The sequence below is a fragment of the Pygocentrus nattereri genome, chromosome 29, assembly GCF_015220715.1.
Source record: "Pygocentrus nattereri isolate fPygNat1 chromosome 29, fPygNat1.pri, whole genome shotgun sequence".
Lineage (NCBI taxonomy): Eukaryota > Metazoa > Chordata > Actinopteri > Characiformes > Serrasalmidae > Pygocentrus > Pygocentrus nattereri.
The window spans coordinates 2,019,788-2,039,191 of NC_051239.1; the positions used below are offsets into that span (position 1 = coordinate 2,019,788).

The following is a 19,404-nucleotide window of genomic DNA, read 5'->3' on the forward strand; positions in this document are numbered from 1 at the left end:
CAGGAGATGCTCAGGACATTTGAACGTTTTTACTTCTTACTTTGCCACAAACAGAAAACGGACACTGTTATGATCGCATCTGACCGACAGCCGATTTGGTCCGACTCTGAAGACGGGACGACACTAAATTCCCAAACGGTCAATCGGTCCGTGTGGAGCTGGACAACGAACTGCCGGCTGAGCAGCGAGTGGGCGGAGCTCGTTACTCTGACGTAGCAACGAGCTGCTCATTAAGGAGCTCTAATTAGGAGGAAGGAACTGAACATAAACAGCTCCATCATTAACATCACAGGCTTGAATTAAAGCACTTATGATATGATTCACTGAAAAATGGCAGTATAAAAGACTAAAGGATGTCATCTGAATGTCTCACGTGCTTCAAATGTCCGTGTTTCAGTCAGAAATCGCAGGCTGAGTCCCAAACGGCTCTGTGCTCCCTAGTTAAATAGTGAGCTGTGTAACATTAAGTTTAGAAATTCTAGCTTCCGCTGTCGAATACTGCACTGCCTGTTGAGTCTCAATGTGTCTGAATCCCAAAGGACCATTTTTAGCGATATTTCGATCTGTTCGGCTGCAGGAGTCAGTATTTAAACTCCTATGTAGTGCACTATGTAGGGAGCAGGGATCTGAGTTTTAGCCCCACTGCGAGAAAACAACACCTGCGCCATGCCTAACAACACCCTTCCCCGTGATACAATCGCAGTAACCCATGGCCTCTCATGGCTTAATGCTTTAATAGCAAATTGCTGCTGTTGAGGCAAAACCTCGTATCTCATTTTTGTCATTTTTCAGTTTCCGATATGGTTTGAAAGTACCCGTTTCCCTTCACACTGCGTGTAGATTTCAGGACCAAAGCACCAGAAGAAACGACCCAAAAATGACATGGGAAAAACTCTCTTTACACTGACTCACATTAAAAGTGAATTAGGCTTTTCCCTTCTCCTGTAAAGTTATTATTTTGGACATATGAGATTTTGCTCCCACAGCAGTGAAATGAACCTGCAACAGGACAGACGTGAGGGTTGTAGGTATTGATGCTCTGTGAAAATGCAGGTCTGATCTGATATCTTGTTTATGTGAAGTACATTGTGCGTGAGTGTCTGACTGTAGACGTACATGGTTAATGTGAAGTCAGCACCTTTATATTTGGTTGTATCTATAATTGAAAGGAATTTTAAATAAATTAAAAAAAATACATGTCCATATATTTCCTGTAGGGTCAGGTGATCAGGGGTCAGGAGTTGTGGCGTTATGATTCCTCGGTAGGCCGAACCATTTGGTTTGGAGGCTCCTCACAGCGCGGCTGCTAAGGACGATGCTGAGGACGCTCTCTACTGAGCAAAGGTCATTCAAACGATGTGCAAGCAGACACTAGGCTGGAAAACTCTGGAGTGCTTCCTAAACAACATTCACGTTCACTGCTGGTGAAGCCACGCTGGAGTGAGAGCTTTTGTGGTGATGGTTGATGATGCAGCAGTCCCTGGACAGGAGCGGTGTTGTTTGTTTTTGTAAACGACTCCCCGTGGACCCCGATTGGAGCGCTAGATTACTGAGCGTGAGGTTCATCATCACCACGCACGACTGCACTCAATCGCGCCACAGTTAGGCATTCTCACCGCTAACAACGTTAAACTCTCTCCTGATTCAAAGCGTTATACCGCACCCCCCTCCCCCTCTCTCTCCTGCCTAATCCAAATCTCACTATGCATATTTCAGATTTGCAGGAATAATTGACACAGATAAGGAGTTATTTTCAGCTCCTGCGTTTAAATTCGAGCTGCCTTTTTGGGCTGGATTTTGTAGATACTCACTTGTGAAAAAGAGTGTTTGAAAAATCAGGGAAGCATCCGGTTCAAACCCTTCCTGAATCCGTAGAGCCACCCTTTCCATTCCATCTCATCACGAGATCCTACGAGACTCACACCCGGAGTTATGAGCCTGTGAAGAGGGGCTGAGACACACGTCATCTGCCTCTCAAAGCGTGGAGCTGCTGGATTCGTGTGTCCGTCTACATTCTGTGTGAAACTGACTGACAGACACACAGGAAATCTGACCATCACGCCGGACACCCTTCATTCTTCATTTAGTCCACATCGGAGACTCGTGTGAAACTGCTGCAGCGGGTTTGGAAAGTACAGTTGAAGATAAAGGAGCTTTTAGATATCAAACACATGAGGATCAGGTTCTATGAAGAGCCTTTAGAGGAAAGATTAAGAAGAGATGGACAGTTTCTCATTAGACTGAATGAATAACCGGCTCTAAATGTAGGTATTGTGATATAAACCGAGTCTGTTCTACAGTTTCTCATTAGGCTGAATGAATAACCGACTCTAAATGTAGGTATTGTGATATAAACCGAGTCCGTTCTACAGTTTCTCATTAGACTGAATGAATAACCGACTCTAAATGTAGGTATTGTGATATAAACCGAGTCCGTTCTACAGTTTCTCATTAGGCTGAATGAATAACCGACTCTAAATGTAGGTATTGTGATATAAACCGAGTCCGTTCTACAGTTTCTCATTAGACTGAATGAATAACCGGCTCTAAATGTAGGTATTGTGATATAAACCGAGTCCGTTCTACAGTTTCTCATTAGGCTGAATGAATAACCGACTCTAAATGTAGGTATTGTGATATAAACCGAGTCCGTTCTACAGTTTCTCATTAGACTGAATGAATAACCGACTCTAAATGTAGGTATTGTGATATAAACCGAGTCCGTTCTACAGTTTCTCATTAGACTGAATGAATAACCGACTCTAAATGTAGGTATTGTGATATAAACCGAGTCCGTTCTACAGTTTCTCATTAGGCTGAATGAATAACCGACTCTAAATGTAGGTATTGTGATATAAACCGAGTCCGTTCTACAGTTTCTCATTAGACTGAATGAATAACCGGCTCTAAATGTAGGTATTGTGATATAAACCGAGTCCGTTCTACAGTTTCTCATTAGACTGAATGAATAACCGACTCTAAATGTAGGTATTGTGATATAAACCGAGTCCGTTCTACAGTTTCTCATTAGACTGAATGAATAACCGACTCTAAATGTAGGTATTGTGATATAAACCGAGTCTGTTCTACAGTTTCTCATTAGACTGAATGAATAACCGGCTCTAAATGTAGGTATTGTGATATAAACCGAGTCCGTTCTACAGTTTCTCATTAGACTGAATGAATAACCGACTCTAAATGTAGGTATTGTGATATAAACCGAGTCCGTTCTACAGTTTCTCATTAGGCTGAATGAATAACCGGCTCTAAATGTAGGTATTGTGATATAAACCGAGTCCGTTCTACAGTTTCTCATTAGGCTGAATGAATAACCGACTCTAAATGTAGGTATTGTGATATAAACCGAGTCCGTTCTACAGTTTCTCATTAGACTGAATGAATAACCGACTCTAAATGTAGGTATTGTGATATAAACCGAGTCCGTTCTACAGTTTCTCATTAGGCTGAATGAATAACCGACTCTAAATGTAGGTATTGTGATATAAACCGAGTCCGTTCTACAGTTTCTCATTAGACTGAATGAATAACCGACTCTAAATGTAGGTATTGTGATATAAACCGAGTCTGTTCTACAGTTTCTCATTAGACTGAATGAATAACCGACTCTAAATGTAGGTATTGTGATATAAACCGAGTCCGTTCTACAGTTTCTCATTAGGCTGAATGAATAACCGCCTCTAAATGTAGGTATTGTGATATAAACCGAGTCCGTTCTACAGTTTCTCATTAGGCTGAATGAATAACCGCCTCTAAATGTAGGTATTGTGATATAAACCGAGTCCGTTCTACAGTTTCTCATTAGACTGAATGAATAACCGACTCTAAATGTAGGTATTGTGATATAAACCGAGTCCGTTCTACAGTTTCTCATTAGGCTGAATGAATAACCGCCTCTAAATGTAGGTATTGTGATATAAACCGAGTCCGTTCTACAGTTTCTCATTAGACTGAATGAATAACCGACTCTAAATGTAGGTATTGTGATATAAACCGAGTCTGTTCTACAGATGACGTGTATCTCAGCTCCACAGAACATTAAAACAAATAACACGTCTGTAGTTTAAGGGATTAACATGTACAAAGACGGAGAGACACGCACTCGTCTGTCTTTCCTTATCAATCTCTCACTCCCCCTAAAGAGATGATTCATCTTTAGGAAGAAAATGTGGAGCGGGGATTCTCTCCCTCTCTCTTTCCTCCATTAAGCTCTCTTGTCCTTCCATCCATCATTTTCTCCAGGCTGCAGCTGAACTTCACAATCCACCACCCTCTTGCTGTCTGCTCACATCCGTCAACTTTTACATCCAAACACTGTTTTTTTCAGCATCACACTCATGTAAACGCAGGTTGAAGTTGACTACACTCTTAAAAAGATGGTTCTTCACGGGTTCTTTAATTAATTGAATGGTTCTGGTTATAAATATGAGTTCTATAGAGTGCCATTTCATGCTTAAATGTTTTTTTGCATGGTGAAATGATTTTTTAGACTCATGAAGAGTGTGTTGAATATGGTTGGGATTCACCATTACAAACAATAGCAAATGAGATAAAACAATACTGACTTGTTGGTTCTGTGAAACAGCAAAAGTAGGTTAATGTTGCCCAACTGTCCAGCAAAAACTGAGCAGCCTCCTCATCCGTTTTCATGCATTTCAACTCTCGGCGAAGCTCATGTCGGCTTCTTTTTGCCAGCTTGTCTTTTTAATTTGTAGTGTTCTTTGTTTACAACTTACAGTGTGATGTTTGTAAAAAAAAAAAGAAAGAAATAAACATCTGTACAATCTGTATCCAAACAACGTTCTACATTTCTTTCTTTTGTCTTCTGTACTCTTGAAATTGTGTGTATATTTTGTGTCACAGTTTTTGTTTCTCATGTAAACATAAAGCCTGAGTTGAGGTGGTTCGGGCATCTGATCGGGATGCCCCCTGGATGCCATGTTGGGGCGGTCAACATCTCTGCTGGACTGCATTCAGTACCATTACAGAGTGGCAGTTTAAGAAAGAAACTGTCCACAATTCCACTCCTTCAGGAATATTGCCCTCAGAAAGTGGGATAGGATTATATAATGGAGGGAACGCAGTGATCCACGCTCATGTCTGTGTGATGTTTATGCGGCCCAGAGAACCTGTTGATGTGATTGTCTTTCTCTGGTTTTATATGAAGCTTATTTAATTTCATTTCATTTAATAGTCTATTCAGGGGTCTTAATTTTATGTAGTATTTATTTATTTACAGTCATGATTAAAGCTTTGTAGCGGTAAGTTATAGCATTAATTAATCTGCGTAGATAATCATAATAGATTAACATCAGCACCTTCTTACACGAAGCTTCTTATTTGCCAGCTTCTTGTTCGAATGATGTGGCCGGTGAGTGTACAAAATAATGTAGTACATTTACATGAAGTTTATTTTCATCAGTTTGCATGTCTGCATTTCCTTTAGTCCAAACACTGAGGCAGCTGCGCTCCCAGCTTCTCTCTGCAGTGTGAAAACCTGACCTGCTGTGGAAATTCATGCTGTGCTTGATATTCTGTCGCGAATGTTTCAGAGAGCTCACAGTTTGGTGGCCAGGCGCTCACTCTGCTCTCGACATGGGAGAGTCTGCTAAACGTGTGTGATGTTTGAGAACTTGTGTGTGAGCTTTAGAGAGCAGAGTGTCTTGAAATGTGTCCAAGCAACCAAGAAGAAAACTAATAGATAATAATCTGAGTTTTACTCAGCATCACAGTTTCTACACGTATAACGCGCTGCCATCAGCATTAGTGGCTATGCACCACTTTCATGCTTGACCGGTTCTTTGCATAGTGAAACTGTTCTTCAGATTCATGGAGAGTGTGTTGATTATGGTTCTATATAGCATCAAAAAGGGTTCTGCCATTGTAGCAAGCTTGACATCATAACAGAACCTTTCAATTGCTATACAGAACCTCATACATGAACAACATCTCTTAAAGAGCACGAAGGATGGTTCTGTATAGAACCACACACGCTCTGTATAGAGCCCATCCCAGTGGTCACCGGATGAAAGGCAGGACACACCCTGGACAGACACATCCACTCACACACCAAGGGGCAATTTTAGCATGCCTAATTGGCCTGACTGCATGTCTTCGGACTCTGGGGGGAAAACCGGAGAACCTGGAGAAGACCCACACAGACACGGGGAGAACATGCAAACTCCACACAGAGAGGACCCTGGTCACCCGGCAGGGGACTCAAACCCAGGCCCTCCTTGCTGCGAGGCAACAGCGCTACCCACCAGGCCACCGTGCCACCCTATATAGAACCATAAGGACTCAAAAAAAACAATTGGTTCTTTGAGTGTTTATGGTTCTACACACGACCACTGAACAACCTTCCTTTTAAAGAGTGCAGAGGAAACCAACTTAGACTCGGACTGCAAATGCATTGCTCCGTATTAGAAGAGTCCGGGTGCTAAACTGACCTGCCTGCAGTCCAGACCGGTCACCACTGAGAACATTTGGCACATTATTCACTAAAAAATACGACAAATGAGCCCCTGAAACTGACGAGCAGCTGAAATCCTGAATCAGACAAGAACAGAAAACATTTCACTGTCAGAGCTACAGATACACATATATGAAGATGCAAGGAGTAGAGGTCGTAAAGGTGGATGACTTCAAATATCTTGGGTCAACCATCCAGAGCAATGGACAGTGTAGAAAAGAGGTGAAGAAGAGGGTGCAGGCAGGATGGAGTGGGTGGAGACGGGTGTCAGGGCTGATGTGTGACAGAAGGATAGCAGCAAGAGTGAAAGGGAAGGTTTACAAGACAGCAGTGCGTCCTGCTATGATGTACGGTTTGGAGACTGTGGCTCTGTCTGAAAGACAGGAGGCTGAGCTGGAGGTGGCGGAGATGAAGATGCTGAGATTTTCGTTGGGAGTGACAAGGCTGGACAAGATTAGAAATGAGCAGATCAGAGGGACAGTGAAGGTGGAGCAGTTTGGAGATAAAGCCAGAGAGGCCAGGTTGAGATGGTTTGGACATGTGTTGAGGAGGAATAGTGGAGATATTGGGCAAAGAATGTTGGAGATGGAGCTGCCGGGTAGAAGGAGAAGAGGTAGACCTCAGAGAAGGTTTATGGATGTAGTGAAGGTGGACATGGAGATGGTTGGTGTGAAAGTAGAGGAGGCAGTGGATAGGGCAAGATGGAGGCAGATGATCTGCTGTGGCGACCCCTAAAGGGAGCAGCCGAAAGAAGAAGAAGAAGAAGAAGAAGAAGATTTATACACATATAGGTGTATAATATATAATCTCTTTCTCTTCCCTTCACATCTCTTTGGCTTTTCTCTCTCTCTCTGTCTCTCTCTCTCTGGTCTCTCTCTCTCTCTCCCCGTCTGTTTTCCGAGCACATGCCTTTGTTCCGTCACCAGAATGACAAAAATGTCCTTGAATGGAAAAAAAAACAAACACTTTTTTATTTATGTCGGTGGCTGATATATCTCCTCTCATCTTTCTCTTCACTCTCTCTGTCCGCTTTGTTCTTCACCATATGGTTTTTTTTTTCACATTCCTCTGAGATGAATGTCCTTTTCTCAAAAATGCACCCCCCAACTAACCCCCCCCATCCAGGCTGCCTGTCGGTTTCCCAGAAGTCCAAAGCAAGGTCAGAGCGACCTCTAAAATCAGTCAGAGAGAGAGAGAGAGAGAGAGAGAGAGAGAGAGAGAGAGAGAGAGACCAGAGAGAGAGAGAGACCAGAGAGAGAGAGAGAGAGAGAGAGACAGAGAGAGAGACCAGAGAGAAAGAGAGACCAGAGAGAGAGAGAGAGAGAGAAAGAGAGACAGAGAGAGACAGAGAGAGAGAGAGAGAGAGAGATACAAAGAGAGAGAGAGAGAGAGAGAGAGAGAGAGAGAGAGAGAGAGAGAGAGAGACAGAGAGAGAGAGAGAGAGAGAGAGAGAGAGAGAGAGACCAGAGAGAGAGAGAGAGAGACAGAGAGAGAGAGAGAGAGACAGAGAGAGAGAGAGAGAGACAGAGAGAGAGAGAGAGAGAGTCATAGCCGTGATCTGCCGCCTGTTAAAGCGCGTCTCTGGTAAAGTGTTTACACACACCCGCCCGAGTCCCCCGAGCCAGACCCAGTGATTCATGTTGTGAATGAGAGCGATAGGCAAAACAACACGAGGCCCAGCAGAGCCGCTGCTTCCCGCTCTCGCTGCGTCTGTGCGGGGGAATCGCGCTGGTTCGAGGCTGAACGGACGGAGAGGAGACACTGGATCGCCCGTGTCCCAGTATTTGTGATGTCGTATGTAGGACGAGGTCAATTCTCACCAAAAATAACCCGGAGCCCCTCAGTGCACCGCTAAGGGCATGACGGCAGAAACATGAGCCGAAGGCTGCAAGCTGGGAAGGTGGATTAGTGCACCAAGAAACGGAAACAAAACTTTTTATTCATTCATTTCATTTCAAGGAAAATTAAAGGTGCAGTGAACGAGTCAGGAGAACACATCCCTCCCTTCACTGCTCCTCCAGAAGCTCCGCCCACCACGTTTTTCATCTTTGTGGCATAAAGCACTTCGTAAACATTGTGCGGACAAATAACAATGTTAGAGTTTTCCCGTTCCACCTTCAATGGTGCAGCAGTCACATTGCCACACCTCAGCTTCTTACTGAAATTTTCCTGTTCCACCTTAAGCACTGCAACAGTTAGGCTTTTTAAAGGAGCCACAGCTTATATAAATGTTTCCATTCCACCTTAAATGGTGCAGCAATTACATTCGCCCCTGTCCTGGGCATGAACGTGAGCGCCCCTGTCCCGGGCGTGAACGTGAGCGCCCCCTGTCCCGGGCGTGAACGTGAGCGCCCCCTCTCCCGGGCGTGAACGTGAGCGCCCCCTGTCCCGGGCGTGAACGTGAGCGCCCCCTGTCCCGGGCGTGAACGTGAGCGCCCCCTGTCCCGGGCGTGAACGTGAGCGCCCCCTGTCCCGGGCGTGAACGTGAGCGCCCCCTGTCCCGGGCGTGAACGTGAGCGCCCCCTGTCCCGGGCATGAACGTGAGCGCCCTCTGTCCTGGGCGTGAACGTGAGCGCCCCCTGTCCTGGGCGTGAACGTGAGCGCCCCCTGTCCTTGGCATGTACGTGAGCGCCCTCTGTCCCGGGCGTGAACGTGAGCGCCCTCTGTCCCGGGCGTGAACGTGAGCGCCCCCTGTCCCGGGCGTGAACGTGAGCGCCCCCTGTCCCGGGCGTGAACGTGAGCGCCCCCTGTCCCGGGCATGAACGTGAACGCCCTCTGTCCCGGGCGTGAACGTGAGCGCCCCCTGTCCTGGGCGTGAACGTGAGCGCCCCCTGTCCTGGGCGTGAACGTGAGCGCCCCCTGTCCTTGGCATGTACGTGAGCACCCCCTGTCCTGGGCATGAACGTGAGCACCCCCTGTCAGACTGCAGTAAATCTGACAAACGTACTTTACTGAAATCGCCTACTGCACCTTTAAGTTTATTAAATATGAATTTTTGAAGAGTTCATCTGCGAAAGACGTTCAACTCCGTCACACACGGCGCATCCTGAACTCGGTTAGTCACTAAAGCCGTCGTCGTTCATCGTCGAGGCATCGCAAGCTCACGCTTTACCCCAGAAATCAGCGTGTCCCCTCATCTAATGCTCTGAATTAGTCCCTGAAGGCCTTGATAATCAGCCGATGAGCTGAATCAGGTGTGTGGAATAAGGCAGTGAGCTGAAGTCTGCAGTGTTGTGGCCTGCGAGGACTGGAGCCTGACACATGTAATTGAAATAGCAGCCACAGCATCTAACCAGAGCTCAGTGAGTCTCACCAAGGACCACTCTGGATTCAGCCATGTGAGCACAATTCATACGGGACATTAAGACCAATATCTGGATGGAAAAGACAAATTTTCCTAACTCACAGAGTGACTATAGGGAGTAGTGAGCTGTTTGAGACTCAGCCCTCAGATTTTCTGAGCTCTGATGTTATAGATGACTAATGTTGAGATCGGATTGCTTTACGGTAAAAACGTTAAATATTCACCTTAAAAGAAACTTGTGTCCAATAAATGTTTAACTCTGAAACATGAAATGACCAAAAAAAATATAAAAAAAACAGATTATAAATAAAAAAATAAAGTTTCATTTTTGTAAGTTATCTGTATTTTGTTCAGTTATTTTTACTTAATCAAAACAACCCAACAGCAGTTTGATTACTATTACCTGGAATGCACAATAAAACCATGATTTATGAAAGTTTATCACAATGGAGAAACTCTTCATACATTAAAGAACTCATAAAGAAAACAACCACACCTCCAAAGTTCAGTCTTAGAAGTTATTTCAGCGTTTTCTGCTATTCACCTTTCAAGTGACTAAAAGAAACGGCCCAAAATGACGTGGAAATTTTTTTGGTTCCATTGACTTCCATTAAAAGTAAAGTATATTTTTTCCTTTTCCTGTTACCATTTTGGAGATACGAGGTTTTATTGTAGTTTTATACATTTATATATACGCTATATTTCCAAAAGTATTCGGTCGTCTGGCTTCACACACATATGAACTTGAGTGACGTCCCATTCTTAATCCATAGGGTTTAATATGATGTCGGCTCACCCTTTGCAGCTATAACAGCTTCAGCTGTTCTGGGAAGGTTTTCCACAAGAGTTAGGAGAAGGCCTGGCTCACAGTCTCCGCTCTAATTCATCCCAAAGGTGTTCTATGGGGTTGAGGTCAGGACTCTGTGCAGGCCAGTCAAGTTCTTCCACACCAAACTGGCTCATCCACGTCTTTATGGACCTGCTTTGTGCACTGGTGCTCAGTCATGTTGGAACAGGAAGGGGCCGTCCCCAAACTGTTCCCACAAAGTTGGGAGCAGGAAATTGTCCAAAATCTCTTGGTGCTGAAGCTTTAAGAGTTCCTTTCACTGGAACTAAGGGGCCGAGCCCAACTCCTGAAAAACACCCCCACACCATGATCCCCCCTCCACCAAACTTTACACTCGGCACAATGCAGTCAGACAAGTACCGTCTCCTGGCAACCGCCAAAACCCAGACTCGTCCATCGGATTTCCAGACGGAGAAGCGTGATTGGTCACTCCAGAGAACACGTCTCCACTGCTCTAGTGTCCAGTGGCGGCACTTTACACCACTGCATTCCACGCTTTGCACTGCGCTTGGTGACGTAAGGCTTGGATGCAGCTGCTCGGCCATGGAAACCCATTCCATGAAGCTCTCTACGCTGTTCTTGAGCTGATCTGTAGGCATCAGATTAGTTTATTGCACAGCAGTTTTATAGAGAACCAAGAACACTCAAAGAACCATTTGTATGCGTAAACTTGCATGGTGAAACATTCATTGTGCGGCTGTTACAATGTCAAGCTTTTCAAAAAGGTTCTAAACAGAACCATACAGAATACATTCTCCATCAATCTGAAGAGCCATTGCACCAAATGGCTATTTGAGTGTTCATGGCTCTAAATAAAACCACCGTCTTTCCTTAAGAACCCTTGAGGAACCGTCTTTTGTGTGAGCGTAGTGACCACGCTGCAGTCTGTCTCTATTAAATCACACATGGGATAAAAATAAAGTGCCTGTAAACTGTGTTACTGTTTTGTAAGCACAGAATCAAAGCTCGCGCATCAGACATCGCGGCGGCCTTCAGCCCCATCAAACACATCGCTGCATATGAAATCCACTTAGCTCAAATTTACACTTCACAACCCGAGACCGTCCTTCTGGTCCGCGCCCCGTCTCTAATCTGACCGATAACACTCGTCTCTCTCAACCCTCGGCAACAAAGCGGCTCTCCGGAAGCCGGCGTGCGCAGACCTCCGTCCACGTCCTCTTTCATCGCTCCGTATTCTTTCATTTTCAAAGTTGCCTCGGTCCAGGTGAGCCGACGCCCAACCGTCCAGGCCGTCCAGGCCATCCAGGCCGTCCAGGCCGAAAGAAATCGATGCAAACAAACAACGCGTAACACAGGCAGCGCAGACTGAGACACGGAGCCTCGCAGGCCCTAATGTAATTTAATAGTCCTGCTGTTTGTCCTGATTAATAGCTGCTCTCCACCAGCGCTGCGGTACGTACGCTGTTCCACTCTCACTGATCGGATCCAGGACCATACCCACGCTAATTTATCTAGTACGGAGGCAGGTTTGGCTTCCATGTGGATGTGCTAGTTATTGAAGTAAAGCTGTGGTCAGTGTTAGGGCATCTTGTTGACCACCTTTGCCACAGGATTCATGAGGGCAATCCGGGGGCCCAAGGGAACCCCATACTGTAAGCTAGCACATCATACTGTCATGTGGAACACCCTAACGCCATCTGGAACCTCATACTGTGTGGTGGAACATCATACTGTCATGTGGAACACCCTAACGCCATCTGGAACCTCATACTGTGTGGTGGAACATCATACTGTCATGTGGAACACCCTAATGCCATCTGGAACCTCATACTGTGTGGTGGAACATCATACTGTCTTGTGGAACACCCTAACGCCATCTGGAACCTCATACTGTATGCTGGAACATCAAACTGTCTTGTGGAACACCCTAACGCCATCTGGAACCTCATACTGTGTGTTGGAACATCATACTGTCTTGTGAAACATCCTAACGCCATCTGGAACCTCATACTGTGTGGTGGAACATCACACTGTCATGTGGAACATCCTAATGCCATCTGGAACCTCATACTTCATTGGGGAACACCCTAATGCCATCTGGAACCTCATAGTGTGTTTTGGAACATCAAACTGTCTTGTGGAACACCCTAACGCCATCTGGAACCTCATACTGTGTGGTGGAACATCACACTGTCATGTGGAACACCCTAATGCCATCTAGAACCTCATACTGTGTGGTGGAACATCATACTGTCATGTGGAACACCCTAACGCCATCTGGAACCTCATACTGTATGCTGGAACATCACCCTGTCTTGTGGAACACGCTAATGCCATCTGGAACCTCATACTGTGTGGTGGAACATCATACTGTCATGTGGAATACCCTAACGCCATCTGGAACCTCATACTGTATGCTGGAACATCACACTGTCTTGTGGAACACCCTAATGCCATCTGGAACCTCATACTGTATGCTGGAACATCACACTGTCATGTGGAACACCCTAACGCCATCTGGAACCTCATACTGTATGCTGGAACATCACACTGTCTTGTGGAACACCCTAATGCCATCTGGAACCTCATACTGTATGCTGGAACATCACACTGTCTTGTGGAACACCCTAATGCCATCTGGAACCTCATACTGTGTGGTGGAACATCATACTGTCATGTGGAACACCCTAATGCCATCTGGAACCTCATACTGTGTGCTGGAACATCATACTGTCTTGTGGAACACCCTAATGCCATCTGGAACCTCATACTGTGTGCTGGAACATCACACTGTCTTGTGGAACACCCTAATGCCATCTGGAACCTCATACTGTGTGGTGGAACATCATACTGTCATGTGGAACACCCTAACGCCATCTGGAACCTCATACTGTGTGGTGGAACATCACACTGTCATGTGGAACATCCTAATGCCATCTGGAACCTCATACTGTGTGCTGGAACATCACACTGTCTTGTGGAACACCCTAATGCCATCTGGAACCTCATATTGTGTTTTGGAACATCACACTGTCTTGTGGAACACCCTAATGCCATCTGGAACCTCATACTGTGTGCTGGAACATCACACTGTCTTGTGGAACACCCTAACGCCATCTGGAACCTCATACTGTGTGCTGGAACATCACACTGTCTTGTGGAACACCCTAACGCCATCTGGAACCTCATATTGTGTTTTGGAACATCACACTGTCGTGTGGAACACCCTAACGCCATCTGGAACTTCATATTGTGTTTTGGAACATCACACTGTCTTGTGGAACACCCTAACGCCATCTGGAACTTCATATTGTGTTTTGGAACATCACACTGTCTTGTGGAACACCCTAATGCCATCTGGAACCTCATACTGTGTGGTGGAACATCACACTGTCATGTGGAACATCCTAATGCCATCTGGAACCTCATACTGTGTGCTGGAACATCACACTGTCGTGTGGAACACCCTAACGCCATCTGGAACCTCATATTGTGTTTTGGAACATCACACTGTCGTGTGGAACACCCTAACGCCATCTGGAACCTCATATTGTGTTTTGGAACATCACACTGTCTTGTGGAACTCCCTAATGCCATCTGGAACCTCATACTGTGTGCTGGAACATCACACTGTCGTGTGGAACACCCTAACGCCATCTGGAACCTCATATTGTGTTTTGGAACATCACACTGTCGTGTGGAACACCCTAACGCCATCTGGAACCTCATATTGTGTTTTGGAACATCACACTGTCTTGTGGAACTCCCTAATGCCATCTGGAACCTCATACTGTAAGCTGGAACCTCATACTGTGCTATGGAATCCCAAACTGCACTCTTGAACCTGAATGTGGCCCCAGCAGGACAGCATGGGGGCAGTTAGGGGTCCCAGAGGGTAGTATCAGGTAATATCATAATGCAGTAAGAGGCTAATAGGACAATATGGGGCAGTTTGGGGCTCCAGGGGAAAAGTACGGGGACAATAGAGTAGTATATGAGGTAAAAGAGCAGGATTAGGGCAAAGAGGAGCGTATGAGGGACAGTAGGGCAGTGTGGGGCAGTTAGGGGTCCCTGAGGGTAGCTTGGAGTTTCATGGGGCAGCAAAAAACTCATATGTGTTGGAAGGGGGCAGTCTGGGGCTCAAGAGGGAATGTATGTGGGCAATAAAGTAGTATAGGAGGTAATAGTGGGGGCAGTTGTGGGCTGGAGGTCAGGGAACCAGCCCTGTGACCGGAAGGTCGCCGGTTCGATCCCCAGAGCCGACAGTCCATGACTGAGGTGTCCTTGGGCAAGACACCTAACCCCCAACTGCCCCCCGGGTGCTGCGGATAGGGCTGCCCACCGCTCCGGGCAAGTGTGCTCACTGCCCCCTGGTGTCGGTGTCTGTGTCTGTGTGTGTGTGTGTGTGTGTGTGTGTGTGTGTGTGTGTGTGTGTGTGTGTCTGTGTGTGTGTGTGTGTCTGTGTGTGTGTCTGTGTGTGTGTGTGTGTGTGTGTGTGTGTGTGTATGCGTGCTCACTAGTGTTTATGTGGTGTTTCACTTCACGGATGGGTGAAATGCAGAGGTGAAATTTCCCCATTTGTGGGACTAATAATCTTAATCTTAGGGTAGATTGAGGGACAGTGTGGCAGTTTTGGGGGCAATAGGGCAGTATGGGTGCTGAAAGAACAATAAGAAGGCATTATGGGACATCAGAGAGAGAGAGTTTAGGGGCAGTTAGAGGATCTAATAAGCAGTACAGAAGTCCGTAGATCAGTGTAGGGTCTGATTCAGGCAAAGTGGACCCCAGAGGGAAAGTAGGAGGGTCACTAGGACAGTATGGGGCAGTTAGGGTTCCCTGAGGGTAGCTTGGGAGGGTACTGGGCAGTTTAGGGATCCAGAGGGAAAGTACGGGGCACATGAGCTAAAAGGGCAAGACGATGGCGTATAGGACCGCAATAGGCACTAGATGGAGAGCAGGGGTCAGCGCAGGAGTCAGCGCAGGGGGCACACTCTGAGAAAGGCAGCATGCAGGTGGGCTTACCTGTCCGAACACGGAGCTGAGGATGGGCCGCAGGTTCAGGTCCCAGTCCGAAGACGCGGTGCTGGAGCGCTTGGACGGTGAGGAAGAGGAGGAGGACGAAGTAGGCAGCAGGTCCCGCTTCCGGTCCCGCGTGGAGCCGCCAGAGAAGGACTGAGTCCGGCCGGGCGCGCGGGGGTGGGGCTCTGGGGGCAGGTCATCGTCGCGTGCGGCGGCGCGGCGGTGGTGGTGGTGATGGTGGTGGTGGTGGTGATGATGATGCTGGTGGTGGTGATGATGATGAGGGTGCCTGGACGCTTTCCGCTCCTTCTCGGCGTCGTCGAGCTCGTGCGCGCGCGCGCGCGGACGCTCCGGTATGTCCTCGTGGCTTCCGGACGGGAGCGCGTGTCCGTGCGCGTGTCCGTGCTGCCCGTGTGCTTTGGTCTTGCCCGCGCGCCTGGCCGCCAGCAGCAGCGGGTGCACGAGCGGCCTGCGCGCGCTTCCGTCGCCGCTCGGCGCGGAGGGAGGCGCGAGCAGCGCGGCCGTGGAGTCCGCGTGCGGGAGAGAGAGGCTCATACCGCGGAGAGGAGAGCACTACCGACCCGCTACAGAGGGAGAGAGCATGATGAGAGAGAGAGAGGGATAGAGAGAGAGAGAGAGAGAGAGAGAGAGAGAGAGAGAGCTACAGCTGCGGCTGACGACAAGCCACGAAGCACCACATCCTCTTAGTACAGGGAGAGCAAGAGAGAGAAATGAAGGGAGAGAGAAAGAAATGAAGGGAGGGAGAGAGGGAAACGGTGCTAGAGAGGGAGGGAAGGAGGGAGAGAGAGAGGAGAGAAGGGAGGGAGATGGAGAGAAGCAGAGGAGAGAGAGGGAGGGAGAGAAACGGCTAGTGAGGGAAGAGAGGAGGGAGAGAGGAGAGGGGAGGGAGAGGAAGATGCGCAGGTAGAAAGAGGTGAGGGAGGGAGAGAGAAGGAGAGAGAGCAACAGCAAGGAAGGGAGACAATGAGAGAGAGATAGGGGGAGAGAGAGACAGAGGGAGAGAGAAGGATGGAGGGAGTGAGAGAGAGAGAAGGATGGAGGGAGTGAGAGAGATGGGGAGAGAGAAGGATGGAGGGAGTGAGAGAGAGAGAAGGATGGAGGGAGTGAGAGAAATGGGGAGAGAGAAGGATGGAGGGAGTGAGAGAGACAGAGGGAGAGAGAAGGATTGAGGGAATAAAAGAGAGAAGGATGGAGGGAGTGAGAGAGACAGGGGGAGAGAGAAGGATGGAGGGAGTGAGAGAGAGACAGGGAGAGAGAGGGATGGAGGGAGTGAGAGAGAGAGAAGGATGGAGGGAGTGAGAGAGACAGGGGGAGAGAGAGAGACAGAGATAGAGAGAGGGAGAGAGGGATGGGGGAGTTGATGTTTCGAGGTCACAGGCAGGACAGGCTGTGATGTGGAAGTCTAGAAAGTTCCACCCTCACTTGAACATTACTGAGTAAACAGTAGAACAGAGCGTTCTAACCTTGCACACACTGTGGTTCTGTACCTCAGATTTACAGGGTTCTTTACGGAACACAAATGGGTAAATCACATAGTGTATTATTATTATTATCTTCATTATTATTATTATTATTATTATTATTATTATTATTGTCGTACTTAAACTTTCAAAGTGCTGTTATCATTATCACTAATATTAATATTATTATCATGAACTGAATATATATAAATTGTACAAACCTGTTTCCAAAAAAGGTGGGACGCTGTGAAAAATGTCAATAAAAAACAAAACGCAATGATGTGCAAATCATTTAAACCCTGTATTTATTTGAAAATAGTACAAAGACAACAAATCAAACGAGCCATTAGGGCTGCACTCTGTGTACTCCTGCTGCTGGTCCCAGGCCCGGATAAATGGTGAGGGTTGCGTCAGGAAGGGCATCCGGCGTAAAACTTGTGCCAAAACTATCATGCGGATCACAAATATGATCGCCATACCGGATCGGTCGAGGCCCGGGCTAACAACGACCGCCTCCGGTGCTGCTGACCAGCAGGGTGCCGGTGGAAATTGGACTACTGTAGGTCGAAGACCATCAAAGAGGAGAGGAGGAAGGCGGGTTAGACGGCAGCGAGAGAGAAGGAAAGGCAGGAGTGTGGAGGTTAGAGTAGAGACTCTGAACATAGGGCAATGACTGGTAAAGGCAGAGAGCTTGCAGACATGATGGAGAGAAGGAAGGTAGATATTCTGTGTGTCCAGGAGACCAGATGGAAAGGAAGCAAGGCCAGGAACATTGGAGGTGGATTCAAACTGTTCTATCATGGTGTAGAGAGGAGGAGAAATGGAGAAGGGAAAATCCTAAAGGAACAGCTTGGGAAAAGTGTTCTGGATGGAGAGTGTCAGACAGGATCATGAGCCTGAAGTTGGAGGTTGATGGTGTAATTTTGAATGTGGTCAGTTCATATGCACCACAGGTTGGTTGTCAGTTAGAGGAGAAAGAGGAATTTTGGAGTAAGATGGATGAAGTGGTAGATGGTGTCCCTAGAGAGGAGAGATTGGTGATTGGTGCAGACTTCAATGGACATGTTGGTGAAGGGAACAGAGGGGATGAAGAGGTGCTGGGTATGTATGGTGTGAAAGACAGAAATGCGGAAGGTCAGATGGTTGTAGATTTTGCAAAGCGAATGGAAACGGCTGTGGTGAACACGTATTTTCAGAAGAGGGAAGAACACAGGGTGACATACAAGAGTGGAGGTAGGTGCACACAGGTGGATTATATCCTTAGCAGGAGATGCCACCTAAAGGAGACTGGAGATTGTAAAGTGGTGCCAGGGGAAAGTGTAGCAAGGCAGCATAGGGTGGTTGTCTGTAGAATGAGATTAGAAACAAAGAAGAGGAAGAGAGTGAAGACAGAGCCAAAGATTAGATGGTGGAAGCTGAAGGAGGAGGATGGTTGCAGGCAGTTCAGGGAAAAATTGCAACAGGCCCTTGGGGGCAGTGAGGAGCTACCTGAGGACTGGGAAAATACAGCTAAGGTGGTGAGAGAAACTGGCAAGAATGTATTGGGTGTTTCGTCTGGTCAGAGGAAAGAAGACAAGGAAAGTTGGTGGTGGAATGAGGAGGTCCAGGAGAGTATTCAGAAGAAGAAGCAGTTAAGAAAAAGTGGGATAACCAGAGAGATGAAGGAAGTAGGCAGGAGTACTGTGAGGCTAGTCGCATAGCAAAAAGAATGGTGGCAAAGGCTCAGGCTCAGGCCTATGATGAGCTGTATGAGAGGCTGGACAGTAAAGAAGGAGTAAAGGACGTGTATCGTTTGGCTAAACAGAGAGATAGAGCTGGAAAGGATGTACAGCAGGTTAAATCAAATCAAATCAAATTTATTTGTATAGCGCTTTTTACAACGGATGTTGTCACAAAGCAGCTTTACAGGATTTCAGAAAAGACAAAGTTTCCACAGGACTGAAAGAATGTACAGAATGTACAGAAACCCCCCAGTGGGCAAGCCTGGGGCAACAGTGGCAAGGAAAAACTCCCTCAGAACTGATGAAGAAACCTTGGGAGGAACCAGGCTCACCAGGGGGGACCCATCCTCCTCTGGTCAAACTACCTACAAGTGATTATACTATTAATATTATCAGCAGTAATATTGATATTAGGAATATCTAGGAATCTATGAGAACATCAGCGTAGGGTTAAGCTGATAAAGGATATAGAGGGAAATGTACTAGTGAGTGAACAGAGAGTGTTGAGTAGATGGAAGGAGTACTTTGAAGAACTAATGAGTGAGGAAAACGAGAGAGAGAGGAGGACGATGGATAGAGAG

The 19,404-nt window shown here is 47.0% G+C and overlaps 1 protein-coding gene across 1 annotated transcript in view; it reads right to left on the reverse strand.

Moving 5' to 3' along the window:
* The window catches only part of cabp1a (calcium binding protein 1a), a 38,451-nt gene extending 21,998 nt beyond the window's left edge, over positions 1–16,453 (reverse strand). Inside the window, exon 1 of the mRNA XM_017688992.2 lies at positions 15,625–16,453. Within this exon, the coding sequence (XP_017544481.1) occupies positions 15,625–16,176 (552 nt within the window). The 5' untranslated portion in view covers positions 16,177–16,453. The remainder of the gene's footprint in view (positions 1–15,624) is intronic.
* Positions 16,454–19,404: the final 2,951 nt, after the last annotated feature.